The sequence below is a fragment of the Fomitopsis serialis genome, assembly GCF_022376445.1.
Source record: "Fomitopsis serialis strain Sig1Antser10 chromosome Unknown B0H18scaffold_237, whole genome shotgun sequence".
Classification (NCBI taxonomy): domain Eukaryota; kingdom Fungi; phylum Basidiomycota; class Agaricomycetes; order Polyporales; family Fomitopsidaceae; genus Fomitopsis; species Fomitopsis serialis.
In genome coordinates this window covers 32,373-51,897 of record NW_025955197.1, presented here as the reverse complement: position 1 = coordinate 51,897, position 19,525 = coordinate 32,373, and the positions used below count along the sequence as shown (strand labels likewise).

The 19,525-nt window shown below is 52.0% G+C and overlaps 4 protein-coding genes across 4 annotated transcripts; all 4 read left to right on the top strand.

Annotated features, from left to right (window-relative positions):
• Positions 1-3,555: 3,555 nt before the first annotated feature.
• On the top strand, positions 3,556-3,973 carry B0H18DRAFT_889991 (uncharacterized protein; the record flags this gene model as incomplete). The annotated part of the gene is made up of 2 exons (XM_048041289.1): positions 3,556-3,670; positions 3,729-3,973. Coding segments are annotated over 2 exons (360 nt in total), but the record flags the coding sequence as incomplete, so codon positions are not given.
• A 735-nt stretch (positions 3,974-4,708) lies between these two features.
• On the top strand, positions 4,709-5,244 carry B0H18DRAFT_824077 (uncharacterized protein; the record flags this gene model as incomplete). The annotated part of the gene is made up of 3 exons (XM_048039328.1): positions 4,709-4,789; positions 4,847-5,017; positions 5,077-5,244. Coding segments are annotated over 3 exons (420 nt in total), but the record flags the coding sequence as incomplete, so codon positions are not given.
• An 8,472-nt stretch (positions 5,245-13,716) lies between these two features.
• On the top strand, positions 13,717-17,268 carry B0H18DRAFT_1157331 (uncharacterized protein; the record flags this gene model as incomplete). Its single annotated transcript, XM_048035786.1, has 13 exons — positions 13,717-13,768; positions 13,815-14,076; positions 14,192-14,248; positions 14,303-14,539; positions 14,706-14,778; positions 15,142-15,385; positions 15,408-15,478; positions 15,568-15,769; positions 15,802-16,205; positions 16,623-16,689; positions 16,731-16,771; positions 16,942-17,005; positions 17,123-17,268. 13 exons carry the CDS (start codon positions 13,717-13,719, stop codon positions 17,266-17,268), a joined length of 1,920 nt encoding a protein of 639 aa, XP_047885453.1.
• Positions 17,269-18,834: 1,566 nt separating this feature from the next.
• B0H18DRAFT_1157329 (uncharacterized protein) lies at positions 18,835-19,225 on the top strand (the record flags this gene model as incomplete). The annotated part of the gene is made up of 1 exon (XM_048035785.1): positions 18,835-19,225. A coding segment is annotated over one exon (391 nt), but the record flags the coding sequence as incomplete, so codon positions are not given.
• Between the last annotated feature and the right edge of the window lie 300 nt (positions 19,226-19,525).

Sequence of the window (19,525 nt, the reverse complement as noted above, 5' to 3'; positions counted from 1 at the left end):
ACCCTCACAAACACTTTGTAGGTGGGAATGGGTTGACAATCTGATAACTTGACTACATTGTACTGAATGCAAAGGACACACATATCCATGTGTCTGTGAGTGCCCCACTTATGTCACTTTATACAACCAATGTAATAGAAAATACTGTGATGAAATCAGTCATAGAATACTCAATACTGTATACCCATATAATTGTCTGTCTATCTAAGCCATACAATGAGTGCTTTCCATGGCAAGACACTACAGATTTGATGTATTCTACATGTTGTGCAGGCTCATAAGTGTTTTATGACCATGAACTAATGTAGGGTTGCCCAGAGTATCACTGAAGTCAATTACCCTGTGAGTTATACAGAAAGTGATGTATGGGTTATTTGTTCACCAACATGGCTCATTTCTATAACTTCATACCTTGCAACTAGTATGGCATATTGTAGTAGAGCTTCATTGTACATGGTGAATCTACATGTACAATATGGAAGATATCACGGTGAATGACTCAATTCTATGACTTGACGTATGTGTCAAAACCATAGTATCCATTGTCATCAATGAATTCTGCTGCTGATGATCCATTGACAAAAGCATTTTGTGCATCTACACCTTTATATGTAATCCACACAGATACCATACACTATGTCCAATGAAGAATTTACAGTTCATGATTCATTTAGCAACCTGTGCAACTCAAGAAAGCATAGTCAAATCCTTCTGGTCCATTCAATATCAAGTGTGGATATTAGCAACAGTGTTACATCTGGAGCATGGAGCTTCAGTCAAGTGTAAGCAGCCACTCAAGATGAAAAACAAAGCCAGTCACTGCATGATTACCATATGGAGGATGTGACATTCCCAAATAGGAATCATGCACAAATCAGTTGATATGGGGCTCAGAACAAATGCAGGAAAGCCATGAAATATATAGACGCATCAAAGACAAGTCTACCTTTGCTTGATGCTGCAAATGATTGCCATTACATTGTATACAATGGCCATATTATGGCAAAAGGTGCTCAGACTGCCTGTTATAATCCTTATTAGCATCTCAACCACACATATATGTATTACAGTTGACAGATATACCATATTTTGGCCATAACCAAGTACTTTGAATCTGCACAGGCACATGTGCATTTTTTTGTTTTGCATTTCCTGGCCTAGCCAGCCACTGTATGCACTCCGTAAAATCCCCATATACTCTCTGAATGAAGGGTTATCAGATGAGCATACTATGTGTACTAATTAGATGTTACTAGCTGGGTCTACTAGTGGTCTACAATATGTGAGCGTTTGCAGTGAGCTGCCAGGCAGACAGTCACATGACAGATTTAACAGTTTCCTTATTAGGGGAACTGCTAAGGCGTTTCATGGCCCTCATATCCATAACAGAGCGCTTAACCACTGCATTTGTTTGTATCTGTTGGTGCAAGTCGCGTCGTCTGGGAGTCTGAAATTTCAGAGTCAGATAAGTAACTCATACTAACAGTTACTTATCTCTACTTATCTGGGTGGCTGACTGTCACGTGCACTGTGGGAACAAACTGCCATTCTGGAGGAATCGCTAAGGCATTTCATGGTGGTCCATCACAAGAACGATACCTTCGTACCTCAGGGATCGTAATGGCAGAGCTCGCAAGACAAGAGCTACTATCTATTCTCTTCTTAATGTACAGGATCTTAGAAGCTTCCTCAACGGAGTCTAACAGCGGATCTCCGCCGAACGAGCAGCCTCCCAGCGTACGCGAAGTTCTGCGTCGCGTTCGAGAGCCCGACTACAACGATTTCGAGGACTCGTACGCATGGCGATCCCTGCGCGACACCGCCTCTGACCCCGCCTCTGACCCCGCCTCTGACCCCGCTGCTGTCCCGCCACCACTGTCCCAGCCACCACTGTCCCCGCCACCACCGTCCCCGCCACCCCTGCCCAGATTTACCAGGACTGGGTGGATGCACGAGGTCGCTTTGACAGCGTCTGGGAGGACCTGCAGAGCGTCAAGATCCTGTCTGGGCCACCGTTGTCCGACAAGGACTTCTTGTTCATGGCTGACCAGTTCAGTCACCGTGTCAAGGCTCAAGGGCAGGTTCTCGCAGCATCTCGGGTGGAGAGCCGAGTGCGCCAGCGATGGCAGACACGGCCTCAACGGCCGGACCATGATTATCCAGTTCCTTCGCGCGACACCGCCCTCAATTGGTGGGATCTCAGAGCAGAGGAAGACGACTAGTAGTACTCAGAAGGACTTTGGAAAGCGTACATGTACACGGCTCTGACGTTACGACACTCACATCGATTTAGCAATATTCCTACCAGTCTGGTCGACCATCGAATTGACCGATTTTTGGCGCTTGCTGACTTGCTTTCTCACGTCGTTGTATGTCTCTGACCATGCACAAGTGGTCTGGAAGCTGGGTTTGGCTGACTCCAGACGAAATCAATGCGCTTCATGATCACCTCGCCCAATCCACGGACTTCGAGTCTCTACCTCTACCTCCACTCCAGTCTGTCATTACCAAGCTAACTGATGCGACCTCCGACGCTACGAGGGCTCTCGCTGCCGCAGCAGAAGAGGACATGCCTGACATTGCCACCTTAGATCCGGACATGCGAGGTAAGCTTTATCGGCCAGCATATCACAGCCTACGGTACCGATGCTCAAGCTCTACAAATCTCCGCAGTCAACGAGCAGGAACAAGGCCATGACTTTGAGTCGGATGAGGATAATATTGAGGAGAGCATTAGGCTGGAAGGGGAGGTTGTCGAAGGTACGTTACCGAGCAAACTTTGACAGCGTGTATATACTCATATTGTCTCAGAAACCGCACTCCCAAAGGCTCTACTGGGAATAAAGTCTCGGCAGACAAGGAAGCGTGCGATCTGGCATAAGAGCAAGCAGTCCAGGGGCAGAGACAAGAAGTCTGTAACCCGGAGAGCGTCTCAGAAGATAAATCTCAAGGATCCGTCGGACGTCGCTGCAGGTGGATCCCATCAACCAGTGCCAGTGGGTAGGTGGCCACCATGCCCTCGCGGAGCAAGCAAACGCCAATGGAAGAAGCTCCATACTCTCAGCTCCAAGGCCACTCCCGATATGAATTCAGTTATCTCGCGCCTGGCGGCATCCGACAACACCGACGCATTTCAACTAGAAGACATACGCGAGTTGCTGCTGTCTGGCGACGGCAACGTCAATGGCGGATTCCAAGACGACTCCATCGTCTCTATCTTACGCAGATGCCGTCGAATCAAGATTGTCGATGCTTCCGTCAGCTTTCTCTACATGACACACTACATCCAGCTCGTCTGCAAGTGCACGAGGTAGGCATGCTGTTTCTCATCTGTGAATGTGTTGCTGATGCGGATTTAGCATTCAGAACGCAGAAGACTTGACTATCGTCGACATTCATTCCAAATACGTAGAGCCGTACCACTGCAATGTTCCACAGCGAACGTTCCTCAATTGGGTAGCTGTGGGCAGCAAGTTCGCAGCGTTGGCTGCCGGAGGCAAGTAAACTTGGACACTTAAAATTGCCGTATCATGCAGCTGATATACGTTGTCGTTAGGTACTATCTACGCCCTCGTGCTGGTAGCCCTGCGCGATCTGCGCACGAAGATCGCCAAATCAGTGGGCAACTTCGCGTACCAGCTCGGAAACGTGCTATGCAGACCTGATCCCTGTAAGTTCTCCCTATTGGCGCTCTACATGACTAGGCTCATGCATTCTCCGACCTCCAGCTACTGCTATGGGTCAAATCATAATCGAGCGCATCATACCCGCTGTGGAATCCCTTCGTCAGCGTATACCTCTACGGTTCGACACAGTGTTCTCGTCGAATCTATTGACAAAGCTTCAGCTGCCGTCGGATTCACTGCTCTGCACTGATTTGGAACAATCAGATAGGATGTTCTCGTCACTAAAACTAAAGTGTGTAACGACTCGTTTCCATCTGGGAGCTCCGGCGGACCTCAACTTGAACTGACGGGACCAGTGGGTTTGTTGCAGTGGACAGGAACAAAGAAGTCTGGGCAAAGTGCTACATGCCGTTGGATCCTGCTCGCAGTGAGGAGATTCGACTTACGACGGCCAGCCAAAGCCTCTTACGACGAGAACGTCTGGATGATTTCGATCCACCCTCGCCTATGACGGTGGACGACGAAGGCGAGGCCGACGAGAACGATTTTGAAGAGGATCGAGAAGAGGACATAGCGGGAGACGACACAGTATCTGGAGGTCAGGGCAGATCTCCGTGTGCCATCCTGACGATACCTGGGCTGGATATCGCGCTGGAAGCACATCGACGCTACCCCGTTCCAACTGAGCGAACAGAAGCGTATCTATGGACCGAGAAGCAGCGGTCCCTCGCCCAGAACGCCTTGACACCGTCGTCCTTGGAGGAACTCGAGTATGAGGTGAGTGCTATGTGCATTATAATATCTTAGCGCGTCGTACTAAACGATGACAGCTTATATCAAATTATGAGAATGGTCAAAGACTGAACAACCACCAATATATTGCCGTCAATCCGCGCATACTCAGGTATGAGTAGCATTCAGCGTACGAAGCCATTCTCACTATGTGTAGTGAACCGCTCAAGATCTTGGACTCTCACGAGTCCCTCGTCGCGTGCATCTTCACCAACATGCCCTCCCATCTGCGTCGTATGCTGAGCATTGACCTTATTTCCTGCTTCCATGCCGAGTCGTGGAATCTTCAGGAGACTGACTCTGCTGCGGCTGGCACCGAATTCCAATTCCAAGCCGTCCATTTCTCCTGGTATAATAGGCATGCTACACGAGTTAGTCTTTCGGTCTCTGCAGTGATATCCAATTTTCACGCAGTATTGATATTTCAGGGTGATGACGTACCGCAGGATGTGCACCCGATGCTCCTGGGAAAGAAAGACTTGCGCACCAACTATAGCCAAATGCTCCCATACACATCCAAGGACATGCTCGAACACGCAGACACGTACCACAATCTGCAAGTGGTGTTCGACAACGTGTTCACGTGGGTTGCAGAGCAGGTAAGTATGTCATTAACCGTCACCCAAGCAGTCAATCATGTTTTCCCCCCAACAAACAGGTTCAAACCACGCTGCCAGACGAGTACCGCGTGCTGAGTATGGATGCTCAGGTATTGCCTGGGAATGCGCACTCAATTGTGCATCCGTTCCTCTCCCTCGTCATCAACTTGAATGTCGCAACCATGGCCCACAGGGATCGTAAGGACAAGTCCCTCTGCGTTGTCCTCGCCGTCGGCGACTTTGAAGGCGGGGACCTATGCCTCTACGAGGCCGGCTTGGTTCTTCCGCTCCGTAACGGCGATTTCACTGCTTTTCCTTCGTATCGTTTGACTCACTATAACTTACATTTCACTGGTCGTCGCGCGTCAATTGTTCTGCACACGGACAAGGAGATTGAGAAGTGGACTGACGGAGGGCGAAATGGCTGGGAAGGTAATGCACATTTCATGTAGTACTACGAGTTGTATTCTGCTTAATCCATATGCGTTCCACCCTAAATGAGTTTCTGACACCCGCGATCAACCGTTGATAGGGTGAGAAATGCCGGAGTTCGATACCATGTGCGCTTCTGTGCGCTTGCGGCGGACTCGGAGTCTCAAGGTTCACTTATCGGTGCGGCCGCCGACTCTTCGTTGTCACGTCTCTCACTATGTCGCCGCGCGATACTAGGTCGAAAGCCGCAGCAGCAGCGAAGGCGAAGGTTGGTGGGGGGAGCGCAAAGCCCCCCGTCAAGTCGACTCGCGGTAAGGCCAAATCGGCAGCCAGCGCCCGTGGTCCATCGGGCAGCATACAAGATGATGTGAAGGCGGCCCCCGACATGAAGGAAGTGCTGAGAGGGAAGTATCCAAACCTCTCAAACAAGAAGCTCGACGAGATGGTTCGCAAACTCGACACCGTCGCGGAGAAGGATGGAGTCTCTGAGAAGGATCGTCGACAAAGTACGTAGTATCGTGATTCACACTGTGTATCAGCATACTACTAGCGCATTGTGCCACAGAGATCAAGGACGACAACACGCCTTAGTCGCCAAGGAAAAGGCGTCGGATACAGAGAAGGAGTGGAGGATGACGAAGGAGAGCTGGTCACATCGGCGAGCAAGGGCAAGAAGAAAGCGAACGGTGAGTAAACGCACAACTAGTGAGTGGCGAGCTCATTGTGCGTTAGATCCATCGCCGCCTAGGCCCAAGCCTCGCCCACGCAAGAGGAAGGCGACTGAGACCCCCGAGAAGGAGGCGAGCGATGACGAGGCGAGCGTGGAGCAGCCCGAGAAGAAGAAGGCGAAGACCCAGCTGGCAAGTAAGCCAGCTGGTCAGGACGCATCGGCAGCCGACGCCGCGTCGACGAGCGCAAGAGGAGGTCAGACGTCTGGTGAGCGTCATGTTCTTCGGAGCATACGGTCCTGTTTTGACGCATACCTCGCAGAGGTGTCGCCTGGACGCAAGCGTGTTGTCATACCGGAGGTGGTCATCCAGTCCTCGCCCCCGGTGTCGCGCTCGAAGGCGCCCAGGCAGGAGGAGGACCTGGCTGCATCCCTTGGTAAGTCGCTCAAAGAGTCGCGTATTTTACTATTCGACTCCTCAGGTACAAATCAGCCAAGCAGACGCAGGGCGTTGCGAAGCCTCCGGAGAAGAAGACTTTCCTGCGTCTGGAGGACAGTGACGAGGAGAATGAGGACGATGACGAGGACGGGTGAGGTGACGAGGACGAGGACGAGGACGAGGAAGGTTCTGGACAGGGCGGTGAGCCACTGGTGTGTCTTACAACTCACGCTGATGACTGACATCTGTGACAGCAGGTTCGCCATCCAGAGCAGGAAAGGGTGCAGCAAGGCGTACTCGTCGCGTCAAGATGGAGTCGATGTCCCCCATCCACGTCCCGGACGACTCTGACGACGATGGCAGCGAGTACAAGGTGTCAAGTCACGACCGAGAGGAGGACGTTGACGAGCTTGATGGCGACGTGGACATGGATGACGAGGTGAGACTGTGGCTTGGAAGGCGGCGTTTGACTGACGTTTGGCCTAGATCGTCGTCAAGGTCAAGGACAAGCCTCAGCAGAAGAAGAAAGAGAAAGCCAGAGCAAGGGCAAGCGCAAGGTCGGCCGGCCTAAGAAGGTCATCGACGTCGACAACAACGTGCTCGAGACGATGACGCAGGAGCCTTTGAAGAGCTTCCTGCACCACGCCCAGCAGGAGTTCCGCGTGTACCTCAGCTTGGAGAACGCGTGGCCTCGAGTCATGAAGGACGGTCGTATGGAGAAGACCGAGAAGCCCGTGGAGATCATGAAGATGCTCATGGAGAAGCACGAGAGGTACAAGACCGAAAAGTTCTTGACCGCGTACAACAGGGGTGGGCGGATACTACAGTGACTCGCGGGAGGATGATCCACTATGTGAGTCGTCACTTCATGATGTCTCAGCGGTGACATGAGCATCGAGCAAATTGTCAGGTGGCGAAGGTGTCATCTCAACTTCGTCAGGAAGTCAAGCAGAAGGCAAAGCGCGTCGTCGAGAAGAACTTCCTCGCGTTCAAGGTGCCGCAACACGGCTCTGACGGCAAGAAGCTCAGCAGTGCTGCGTACAACGAGAAGACGGCGAGTCACCTCGAGGCTCTCGTGAAGTTCTTGAAGCAGGACTTCGCGTTCCATCACGGCAACTTGGAGATGCCAGATCCGATGGTGGATCCCTCGGTGCGTGTGCGTGCCAATGTCTAGGTACGCTTACTGATATGTATTAGCTGTGGGTGGCCAACCTGGACGCTCCCTTCCACAACGAGGCTGTGGCTGAAGTCGCAGCTCGTCAGTGGTGGTCTGGAGCTCATCGGGAGGCCATGCGGCCTGAGAACCACGCGCGGTTGACATCAACAAGCAGCCCCTGTGAGCAACATGATAGCTCTGGTCTGCTCTGCGGTGAGTACGATACCCTAGGTACTGAAGCCTCTATTCAAGTCATTGTGCATTAGATCATCGTTGCGCTGGACGAGGCCGTCAAGGTGAACGTCACCGTCAGCTTCGACGAGAAGACGTACCCACCGAGTAAGGAACATTATTTGTTTATAGGCCGGCCTAACTGTGCTTTGTAGGCACGATCGTCTGAAGGTCAGCATCGACAACCTGCGGCGCTGTGCGGACCCGAGTGACCCGTCGAAGTACGATGAGGGCTGTGCTCGGTTCTGCAAGTCAATGGACGAGACGTTGGTGAACACCATACGGTAAGCACATAGCCTGTTGCTGATGCTGTGCTGACACAACATGGTGCCTATCAGGAGGCTTGCAGGGATCTCGAGCACGAGCGTAGACACGACGACGAGGCAGCTGAGCCTACGGTCACCCGTGGCATTCCTACGGCCGCGATCTCGCGCATCTCCAAGCTGTGGGCGCCGAAGAACACTGGCACGAAGGCTAGTGACGTGCCTGCGGCGGCCTGGCAAGCGGCTCAGGCCAGCCTGACGAGCGTGAAGAGGATGCAGAGGCCCCGTCGACCGGTAGAGGAGTGTGCAGGTGCGTGAACTGACGGTCTGACATGGAGCATAATTCCTGAAACTGAATAGGTCTTGCCATGGTGGTGTCTACGTCCGTCAGGTGGTGGAACTGAAACGCAGTACGTCTCGCTGCGCTCCGTTTCGTGTACGATCATCTTCGTCGAGGTTCTCTACATCATGTACGTCGTATTCGGACTGTCATTCTGTGCCCATGCCTGCGCTGTCCTCTCCGCCTCTCTGTAGCTTTTACTGGGCTCAAACACCAGCTGCATTACTAACATCGCTCTCATATCCACGAGCTGGTGGTATACCCTGTATAGCTACGTGTTGTGATCATGTATTACTGTATGCACCGTCAATACCGCAATGAACTGTTCGCTCGCATTGCCTACTGAAGTGCATCATGATCCATTTATAACCATGCTATGGGCGCAATATGCACACTTTGAGAGCTCTTGATTAGCAGTCTCAACCTCTTAATGAGTAGGAATTGGACGTTGGTTTTATCACTCGCAAACCAGTTTATTATTGCTTTTTGAGTGGGAAACCCAATGCTGGGCTGCCCTGACAAATGGCGGTTGAAAACGCACTTCAAGGAATAAATAAAAATAAAAAGCTGCTTTTGTCAAACAATTCCTCTTGAGACCGAGGCACTTGTGTTGAGATTGGTTGAGGCGGTTTGGCTACTTTGGCGCTCTCAAAGCACTCTCTGTTGCTCTTCAGAGGGCCCAAGCGTCTGGGCGGTTTTCCCTGATGTGGCTGCCAACGTCCCTGCCAACAGATGGGACGAGTTCCTCGTTACCGCGAACTATCTGTCCGTGCGTACGCCCTCGCGCTCATTGCCCAAAGGGATTACACCTTATGAGGTGTGGCATGGGGCGAAGCCTGACCTTTCGCACCTCCGTGAAATTGGCTGTCGCGCGTTCGTGCTCATTCAGAACAGGCACAACCCCAAAATCTATGAACGCTCTATTGAGTGTGTCTTGATTGGGTACGGGGCTACCTCGAAGACGTATCGGCTCTATCATCGGGCGACACATAAGGTGGTAAGCTCGTTCCATGTGCAATTCATCGAGTCGCATGAGACCTCTGAGACACCTCGACCGCCCGTCGCTACCTCCCCGCCCGTCATTGGTCCTCCCCCTCCTGATGATGCTCCCCCCGTCTTTGATGATGACGATCCTGTGGCTCCGCCTCGTCCGTCCTCCCCCGTGCCCGTCGTGCCCTTGCCTGGTCCCGAGCCACCTATCTCTATGCTCCCCCAGCCGAGCGCTGCGGCCTCTGTTGCGCCTGTTGCAGCGTCTCCCGTTCCTGCCGTTTGTCGCTCCTCTCGTCTTCCTGTGCCTTCGCAGCGTCGCGCTGAGGCTGACGGTATCCCTTTCACGTCACGGCTTGATCGCACGCTGGCGGACATTTGGGCCAGTGTTCCTCGTGCACCTTCTGACTCAGGCATCCCCGGGCCTGCTGTAGCTCACTCTGCCGACGCTCTACCTCCTGTGGAACCCGCTGTCCCACCCGAATTCGCGGTCTCTGACTTGCACACGGACATCCATCCTGACATTGAGTCTGCGCTCGCGGCGCTGGCCAAGGACGACTCCCTCCCGCTCAACTGTGAATACCCGGGTGACCCCCTCACCTTCGCCGAGGCCGAGGCTTCTCCCTTTTGTGACGAGTGGCGAGAGGCTCTGTGCGATGAGCTGCAGTCGATCAAAGACCTTGGCGTCTATCGTCTCATTCCTCGCGCGCAGGTGCCCACTGGTCGTCGTGTCATGAAAGGCAAGCCGGTGTACCGTCTGAAGCGAAACGAAAAGGGTGAGCCCGTGCGTTTCAAGGCTCGCTGGGTCGCCAAGGGGTTCCAGCAGGTTTTCGGACAGGACTACAATCGGACGTCTTCTCCGACTATGCGGATGGAGTCCTTCCGTGTCATTCTGCACCTGGCTGCTTCGCTGAACTGGGAGCTTGAGCAACTCGACGTCAAGACGGCCTTCCTGTATGGCATTCTGCCTGAGGAGGAGTACTGCTACATGGAGCAGCCGTCCGGGTTTGAGGAGCCAGGTAAAGAGGGCTGGGTATGGGAACTGGTGCGGGGCATCTACGGCACCAAGCAGGGCAGCCGGACTTGGAACGAGACGATGAACGATCACTTGGTGAGCATCGGTTTCACTCGTTTACCATGCGAGTACTGCGTGTATTTCCGCAAGACTGAGCGGGGTACCGTGCTCACTGGCGTGCATGTGGACGACTTCTTGCTCGCGGCGAGCAACTCTGCGGCTAGCCAGGAATTCAAGGATGATCTACGGAAAGTGTGGAAGATCGCCGACCTCGGTGAGGCCCGTTTCTGTGTCGGCATCCAGATTGATCGCGACCGCGCTACACGTTCAGTGTCCATCTCCCAGACTGCTCTGATCGACAAAATCATTAAGCAGTTCCGTCTCGATGGCCCTGACTGCGCGCCGGTCAGTACACCCATGGAAGCTGGTCTCCAGCTGTCTCGCACTCTGCACTCGCCGAAGACACCCCAGGAGAAGGAACGCGCCGCTCGTCTTCCCTATCGTTCTCTCGTAGGCTGCCTGATGTATCTTGCCATCGGATCGCGCCCGGACATCGCTCTCTCTATCCAGCATCTCAGTCAGTTCCTCGACTGCTACAGCGAGATCCACTGGGAGGCCGCTAAGCGGGTCGTTTGGTATCTCAAGGGCACACGTTCTCTCCGGCTCCATCTGGGCGGCTCCGATGTGGCGAACCTCAATGGCTATGCGGATGCTAGTCACGCCGGCTGCTACGAATCTAGGCGGTCTGTCTCTGGCTATTGCTGGAACTTGGGCTCAGGCATTGTGTCTTGGTGCGCACGGAAGCAACCAACGGTCTCCACTTCGACGACGGAAGCTGAGTACATCGCTTCTGCCGAGTCTGCTAAGGAAGCTGTATGGCTACGTTTTCTCCTCGACGGTCTCGGCTTCACACAACCCATCGCTTCCCTCATGCGTGTCGACAGTACTAGCGCCATGACGTTGTCCACCGACTCTACCTTCCACGCTCGGGTCAAGCACATCGACATCAAGTGGCACTACCTCCGCGAAGTCGTTGCGGCCAAGCGCATTGCCGTTCAGCACGTCTCCACTCATCTTAACGTTGCTGACGCCTTCACCAAGCCTCTGGAGAAGAAGCCGTTCCTGTTGTTGCGCGGACTCATGGGCCTGCGTGCAGCATCCGAGGAGGAGTCTTCTCGTTGAGGAGGAGTACTCTCATTTCTGGGTTCGTCCCACGACAGGAGGAGTTCTCTTTTCTCTCTTACGATACACACGGTCTTTTTCTACGGTCTTTTTCTCTCACTCTCTTTTGTTCACGACACCTTACGATACGACATGACATCACACCCATATACGGTACAGCGACACCTCACTATCTTTCTGCGATACCTCTCTTTTTCTTATCCCGTACGATATGTTCCCTTTTTCCCTCGGGCTCTCGTTCTTCGCGCCGAGGAGGAGTGTTGAGGTTGCGTCGCGCAATCTCGATCCCTCAGCCACCGGACATGTGACGTACCGCCGGGGGTGGTTCGTCCTTTCGTCTCCCTCCCTTCTTCTCTTTCCTCAGTCGAGTGTTCTGCGACTGAGGTAAGATTCCCGCTTACGATACTGTCTGTGATTGAGACTGATATTGTGTACAGCGTCTGACCGAAGTCTAGGTACACAATATAGTCGAGTGTTCTGCGACTGAGCGTCTGACCGAAGTCTAGCTTCTACAGAGGATGGACGAGGATATCACTGACATCTTCAGCCCAGCGAACGCAGGCAAAGACAACATGTGTAAGATGATCCTACTTGAGGAAGCACTGAGCTGCGCAGTGGGATTACTGGAAGAGGTGTCCATACACGCTGAGTACCCGAGTACCATCATTAAACACACTGAAATCATTGCAAAGAGGCTTACCAAACTAACTGAACCACAGGCAGCCCCGAAGACTAGGCCAGTGGAGTAAAACCTGCCCTCCACAACAACCGCCGAAGCAAAGATACTGGATAGCATAGTGAGAATAATCAACAGACTAGCAACTCGGATGGACACCATGGAGGCCAGGAACCCGGCCTCCAACCCCAGCACCATCCACAATGAGGACAACACCACCACCATCAGGATGACCACGACAGGGCCAGCAAAGACCAAACAAATGGTCTGAACAGTGGTGGCAACGACCCCGCCCATTGTCCCACCTCGAAGAGCCCCACCTCGACAGTCCCTCAATCCACTGTCAGCTCACCACCACATGTGTCTCATCGTGGAGATGAAGGATGGACCGTTGGAGAAAGAGCGACTGGGAGATGTCACGATTGTAAAGTACGCTAACGAGGTGCTCCACGCAAGCAATGAGAGCAAGCACCTAAGGGTGGTGAATGTCAAGTTCAATAGCCACAACAACTGTATAATGTTCACGTGCACTGACCAGTCAGCAGGGGAGCTTGCTCCCTTCGCCCCGAGATTTGTAGATTTCTTTGTAGGTGGCCGAGAGACACGGATACGGGCAGACGAGAAGTGGTACAAGGTACAGTTAAATGGAGTGCACACACATAATGACAGGACAGGGGAGATCGCGACACCAGCAGAGGTAGAGGCAGAGCTCCAGAGCCTCAACCCAGACTACAAAGCAATGGCGATTTGGGACCTCCCATGGTTAGTGTTTGAAAGTCCAGTCCATGGACTGGAAAAAGACTGGGACTGAACTGGGACTGGCCTTAGAAAGACTGGACTGGACTGGTCAAAGTAGGACTGGTCCTACCCAGTCCAGTTGCAGTCTTCCAGGGTTGGGCAAATTGGAGGGACTGGTCAAAAGACTGGTTGCAACCAGTTGCGACTGGTCTTTGGCCACCCCCTAATATGCTGGTGTACATGGCCAAATGGGATGTTTTTGGGGTCATAAATAGCAGTAATACATAGGATAGGCACCAGATGGTGGACTTGCTGGGGAGTGGGCCATGTATGGCAATACGATCCCAGTTGTGTTGTCTGTGTCTTGTGTTTTCTGGTTCATCAAATTATCACTTCAATCTCATTTATCAATGTATATGTATTATGTATCAATACATACTAGTCTGTGAGACTAACTTCTGTGCTTGACTAGACCAAGCAGTTGTCAAGCTTTAACAATAATACTAACCTTGCACAAGCCAAATTTTATTCATCAGGGAGTATCATAGTAGTAACAGAGATGTTTACATTCATATGGCTCAGCTCATCATCCTCAATGTGGTAACACAAATCCTGAGTCCTAAGTGTCCTAGACAATCCATAACCTTTCCAACAAAAATTATTGATTCCAGGTAGCTATGCCAATATTGCTATACAGCCATTACCCAATAGGGACGTTCAGAGTTCGCTGTCCGGGCAGCTATCCCGGCAGCTATCCCGTCCAGCTTTCCGAGGCTCGACGCCGGCAAACGCCGACAGCGAGCCCAGCTGTGATCGTGCTCGCGACAGCAGAGGGCTCACTGTCGGCACGAGCGCTCGGCATCCCGTCGGGACGCGAAAACAAGTGGCGAGTACTCGGAAGCTAGCCCTAACCCCTGCAATCTCAGAAAGTCGGTAAATCGGAAAACTACGCCCCTACGGAAATAGCCGCCAGCCGCACTGCTGCCTGTCAAATATGGCAAGTGCAGTCTTGCCCACTGTTTTGTAGTGAAGCTCATCACCTGTGCAGTTGTTTTGGCATAGAGAGATCATGGGACAATGTTCAGAGTGCCGCAAAAATATTAAAGTAACATATGAGGCTGTATCTGTACAGTACGGCACTGTATGTGTGCCGTCACAGGCTGTTACGCGCAGAACACCTATGTCACACACGTGACACGTCCCAATGCGGTAAGCCAGGACAGTCACGGTTCGATGCACTGCCTACTGTAACGGGCAAGGTCGACTCGGGCGGCCGTAGTGGCTGCGGCCGTGCGGAGCAGGCGGAACAAGAACAGGAACAAAGGGGCCTCGTATACAGGTGTTGGAAAGGCGAAAGACTACACTACATGCTCACACGATGTATCTATGTGCTGACGTAAGCATGTGGCGGGCGCGCCCGTTACATGTAACCTCCCGCACCCGAATTTTCCGACTGAACAACACTACCGGTACATACAGATGGGCCACACCACAAATTAAGACATATTGAATGCTCAATATTCAATCATCCCGTCGCATATTACTTTCTTCACTCTGACGAGAATTGTCGGTGCAGTGTTGTGGCTGATCGCGTCGCTTGAATCTCCGACGGGATGCCGAGCGCTCGTGCCGACAGTGAGCCCTCTGCTGTCGCGAGCACGATCACAGCTGGGCTCGCTGTCGGCGTTTGCCGGCATCGAGCCTCGGAAAGCTGGACGGGATAGCTGCTGGGATAGCTACCCGGACAGCGAACTCTGAACGTCCCTAATGATATGTGCAGTTGCACAGTTGCTCTTGCCTAACTGTAGCTAAGCTGTCCTGTTATACCATGTCAATATAATGTACTGTCTCAAACACTGAACAATGATACCACCTCAAACTGGCAGACTTTTCTATTACGTAATCTGTGCAGAGCATGCTAATGAATGAATACAGACTTAAACCCCCAATGGGTCAGTAGGCCCCCGGCAACTATCCTAGATGTTTGTCCGGGTATAGGGTGAAGGAGGGGCCCCGGAGGGGCCCAAACTCTGTCCGTTATTGGGTGGTGGAAGCCTCTGGCCGCCCAATCTTTGTCCGGATATAGGGGAGCCCATTCAGTGGAAAACCTCGCTGTTAACGGTACAGCCGGAGTGCATTTCGACCGTTGCAAACGGTAGAGCCGCCTCCGGCCGGAGTAGTCCGGGTCTACCGTTAGCAACAATGCACCGCTTGCAACAGGCCGGCCGGGCTTTTGGCCGGGGTAATGTACCTGTTGTAAACAGTCCGGCTGGATAGGCAACGGTCCGGCCGGACCCATACAACATCACTGCAAACAGGCCGGGTGGAGGGCAGGGTTAGCACATGCAACGGAGCGGCCGGCCAGTCCACGTTGCAAACAGAGCGGCCGGACTCAGGCCCCACCACTTCAAATGTTCCGGCCAGGATAAAATCCCTTCATTGCAAGCGGACCGGCCGAGTGAAGTCTATCTGGTCCAGAATGGGTTGGCCAGCCTAAACAAACTGACTCCACGAACAGGCGGCCGGGCAGGAGTTGTCCTGCTTCAAATGGTCCGGCCGGTCACAGCCCCCTGGGGGCTATTGAAATACTATATGTATTATGCACCTATAGGGTATACCATCATTAGTAGATCACAGCATAATTTTCCCATGACTTAGGGATGCCTAGTGAAGCTGCAAAACACAAAACAGCCCCACTGGCTGGCCAAATTAACTGGCCAGAGATTTCACTCACCCAGGTTTTTGCTTTACTGGCCATAAAATTAGCCAGGTTGTCCCTACAGGGCCAAATCAATAGGCCGGACATTTCAAAACATTGGCCGGGCATTTTAGTTCATTGGCCGAAGCTTTTAATTCACTGGCCGAAGCTTTTACTTCATTGGCCGAAGCTTTTCGTCACCGGCCGAAGCTTTGGATTGACCGGCCGAAGCTTCTACTTCACCGGCCGGCGAAAACAGCCGGTGCTCGGCCAAAAAATGGCCGGCCGGTGGGCAAAACCGGCCGGGCTGTTGAATTACTATATGTGGAAATGTGGTATTGTCTGGAAGCCCTTCATTCATAGAGTCTAGTATTGATTTCCTAGTGTCCAAAGGTACATAGTTAGGCCAGGATATGCGAGACAAGATTTACTCACAGGCTTCTTTGCAAAACATGTTATTCAACTGCTGAAGCCAATATTCTTTGCCCACACTGTTTGACTATCTAGAATGTGTTATTTCAATGCATAGAGTAGATCCCCAAAAGGAATAGTCTTATTCTTTGAAGCTGAATGCAGACAACAAATAAGGGGTATACAGTTATGTAAACATGCTGCAGCTAATTCTTTCCAAACAGTTTACATCTAGAATGTTCATTGACCACAAGGATCAGTCTCCAAAGGAATAGTCTTATTCACATAGCTGAAGGAGCACAGAGTTAAGGGGGGTATATGGGATACATGTTATACTGTGTTCACATCCTGACCAATATGCTTGCCACAGGTTTGGCAATCAGATGGCACAGAAACATCTACCACTGTTGGTAATGGTCGGCGGAACCTCATAAGATGTACGCCTGTGCATGATCTCCTTAACTCTGTACCACTTCAGCTTGTGTGAATAAGACTATTGCTTTGGACGACTCATTCCTTGTGTGTAAATGAACCATTCTAGATGGTGAAACTGTTTGGAATGAAATTAGCTGCAGCATGTATACCATACCTGTATACCCCTTATTTGTTGTCCTGCATTCAGCTTCAAAGAATAAGACTATTCCTTTTGGGGATCTACTCTATGCATTGAAATAACACATTCTAGATAGTCAAACAGTGTGGGCAAAGAATATTGGCTTCAGCAGTTGAATAACATGTTTTGCAAAGAAGCCTGTGAGTAAATCTTGTCTCGCATATCCTGGCCTAACTATGTACCTTTGGACACTAGGAAATCAATACTAGACTCTATGAATGAAGGGCTTCCAGACAATACCACATTTCCACATATAGTAATTCAACAGCCCGGCCGGTTTTGCCCACCGGCCAGCCATTTTTTGGCCGAGCACCGGCTGTTTTCGCCGGCCGGTGAAGTAGAAGCTTCGGCCGGTCAATCCAAAGCTTCGGCCGGTGACGAAAAGCTTCGGCCAATGAAGTAAAAGCTTCGGCCAGTGAATTAAAAGCTTCGGCCAATGAACTAAAATGCCCGGCCGATGTTTTGAGATGTCCGGCCATTTAATTTGGCTGGTGGCAGCTTCACTAAGCCCCTTTGAGTTGTGGGAACACTATGTTGGGCTCCATTAGTGATGGTCTTACATATACAATCATTCAAATCACACTCTGTATCATAATACAATAGGCCGAAGGTTTTTGAATGCTCTCGGCCAGTGTTTGCATGGCTGGCCAGTGAGCTAACAGCTCAGGCAATGTGATAGGGCATGCACTGTGGACATATAATACATGCTACTAGTAGGCTGTTCTAAGGGAGTATGGTCTATTGTTGACTGGCCCAGCCAATACTGGGTCACAATACTGTTGCCCGGCCGGACCGTTACCAATGGATGGTGCCACTGCCCGGCCGGACCGTTACCAGTGTGGAGTGCTAGATTATATGGCCTGGCTAGCCTGCTATCAATGTGGAAAAATGGTCCGGCCACTCCGTTGCCAGCTAGAGATGATGCAACCCGGCCGGTCTCTTATTAGCCAGGGAGCATATGCTCCGGCTGGCCCATTGCAACTGCTGAATTATGCACTCCGGCTGGCCCGTTACAAATGAAGGATCCCATTGCCCGGCCGGTTCGTTACCATAGGAGAAAGAGTATCCTGGTTGATCTGTTATAATTAAAACCCCTTATTGCCCGGCCGGTCCATTGCCAGCAAGACACTAAATGGCCCCCCTGTTCAGACAGAACATAGGTGCCCTAGGGATACACCGGCCGGACCGTTTGAACTGGTTTGAGATACGCTCGGCCGGCTTGTTAGAAACCAGTCCGGCCGGCCTGTTTGCAACGAGGAAATCACAGCTCCGGCCGGAGGCGGCTTTACCGTTTGCAACGGTCGAAATGCACTCCGGCTGTACCGTTAGTATCGAGTAGGTACCACTGAATAATGTGTATAGGGTGACCGAGCGAGGGCCGGAGGGGTGCCACCAATATTATATTCAATACTTCCTGCGGCTTACCGGATCACAGGCATTCAATGGTCATCTTATTGTGATATGTTAACCTAGTATGCTTGAGTGTGCTCATCACTTCACCTGGCCATAATAGAGGCATAATGAGAGCGAAAATGGAGTGACAAACCAATGTGACATCTTTCACGTGATGTGACATTCGTGACATCTTTGTCCGATATTGGGTGAACCACGGCGGAAACATTGGGTGAACGAGGCCTTTCCACGGTCGGTTTGGCGGACAAACATCAAGGGTAGTTGCCGGGGGCCTGGGTCAGTACCCCCCGATGGGTCACCTTCCTAAAATGGTCGGGAACCTTCTGTATATGGAAGTGTCTTGCACGCCCGAACAACGCTCGCAGGGGCACTCCCGAGTTCCGTAGACTACGCAGCCGATCACCTAAAATACTAGAAAATCACCTTTAATTCTATCAAACAGGACAGTTACTGCGTGAAACACTGTGGAGTATGTGCATATTCCGTCACTACATCGAGCTCAGACGCTCTGTTGCGAGTGACATTTCTCTTCCTTTCACTCCCAGTAATGGCTCACTATGGTCAATATTGCTCTAGCCCAATATACCCGGACACACAAGACTGCAAAACAGAATTATAAACACCACAATGCTGCTGCGAATGCGTACAACGTGGAGCAGACAGTAGCAGAGGTGCCTCAAGGGCTCCGGAAGTTCGCTGCCAAAACCAGGGTGCCACGAGAGACAATCCGCCGCCGTGCACATGGCCAGCCATCACGGGAGACACGGGCAAATCGTGAACTACGTATTCCAGCGGATGCGGAAGAGGAGATAGTCAGATGGATCGAGGGATGCTCGGACCGTGCTCGCCCACCCACAAATCGCAAAATCAACAATGTTGCAAACCAATTCCTCGCAGCACAGCCACGTCCGCCTGGCCAGCCACCTGCGATGGTTGGAAAGAACTAGGTGGTGAAGTTCAAGCACCGCCATCGGGACCGCCTGAAAACCTCCGAGGGGTCAAGCTACAGCAGCTTGTACGCAGCCGTGCTGACGCCAGGCATGCTCACTGCACATATGGAGACCGTGAAGGAATGATCAAAGACAACAGACCGTCTTCAAGGACTTGACAAGGTCCATTTCGCACAGGTTAAGAAGCGGTGGCCTGCGAAAGTGCAAGAGTACGAAGACGGCATTGCACATAGCAAGCTATTGCCCGCAATCGATGATGTCTGGAAGGACATCTTCACTCCACAGAACAACAGACTG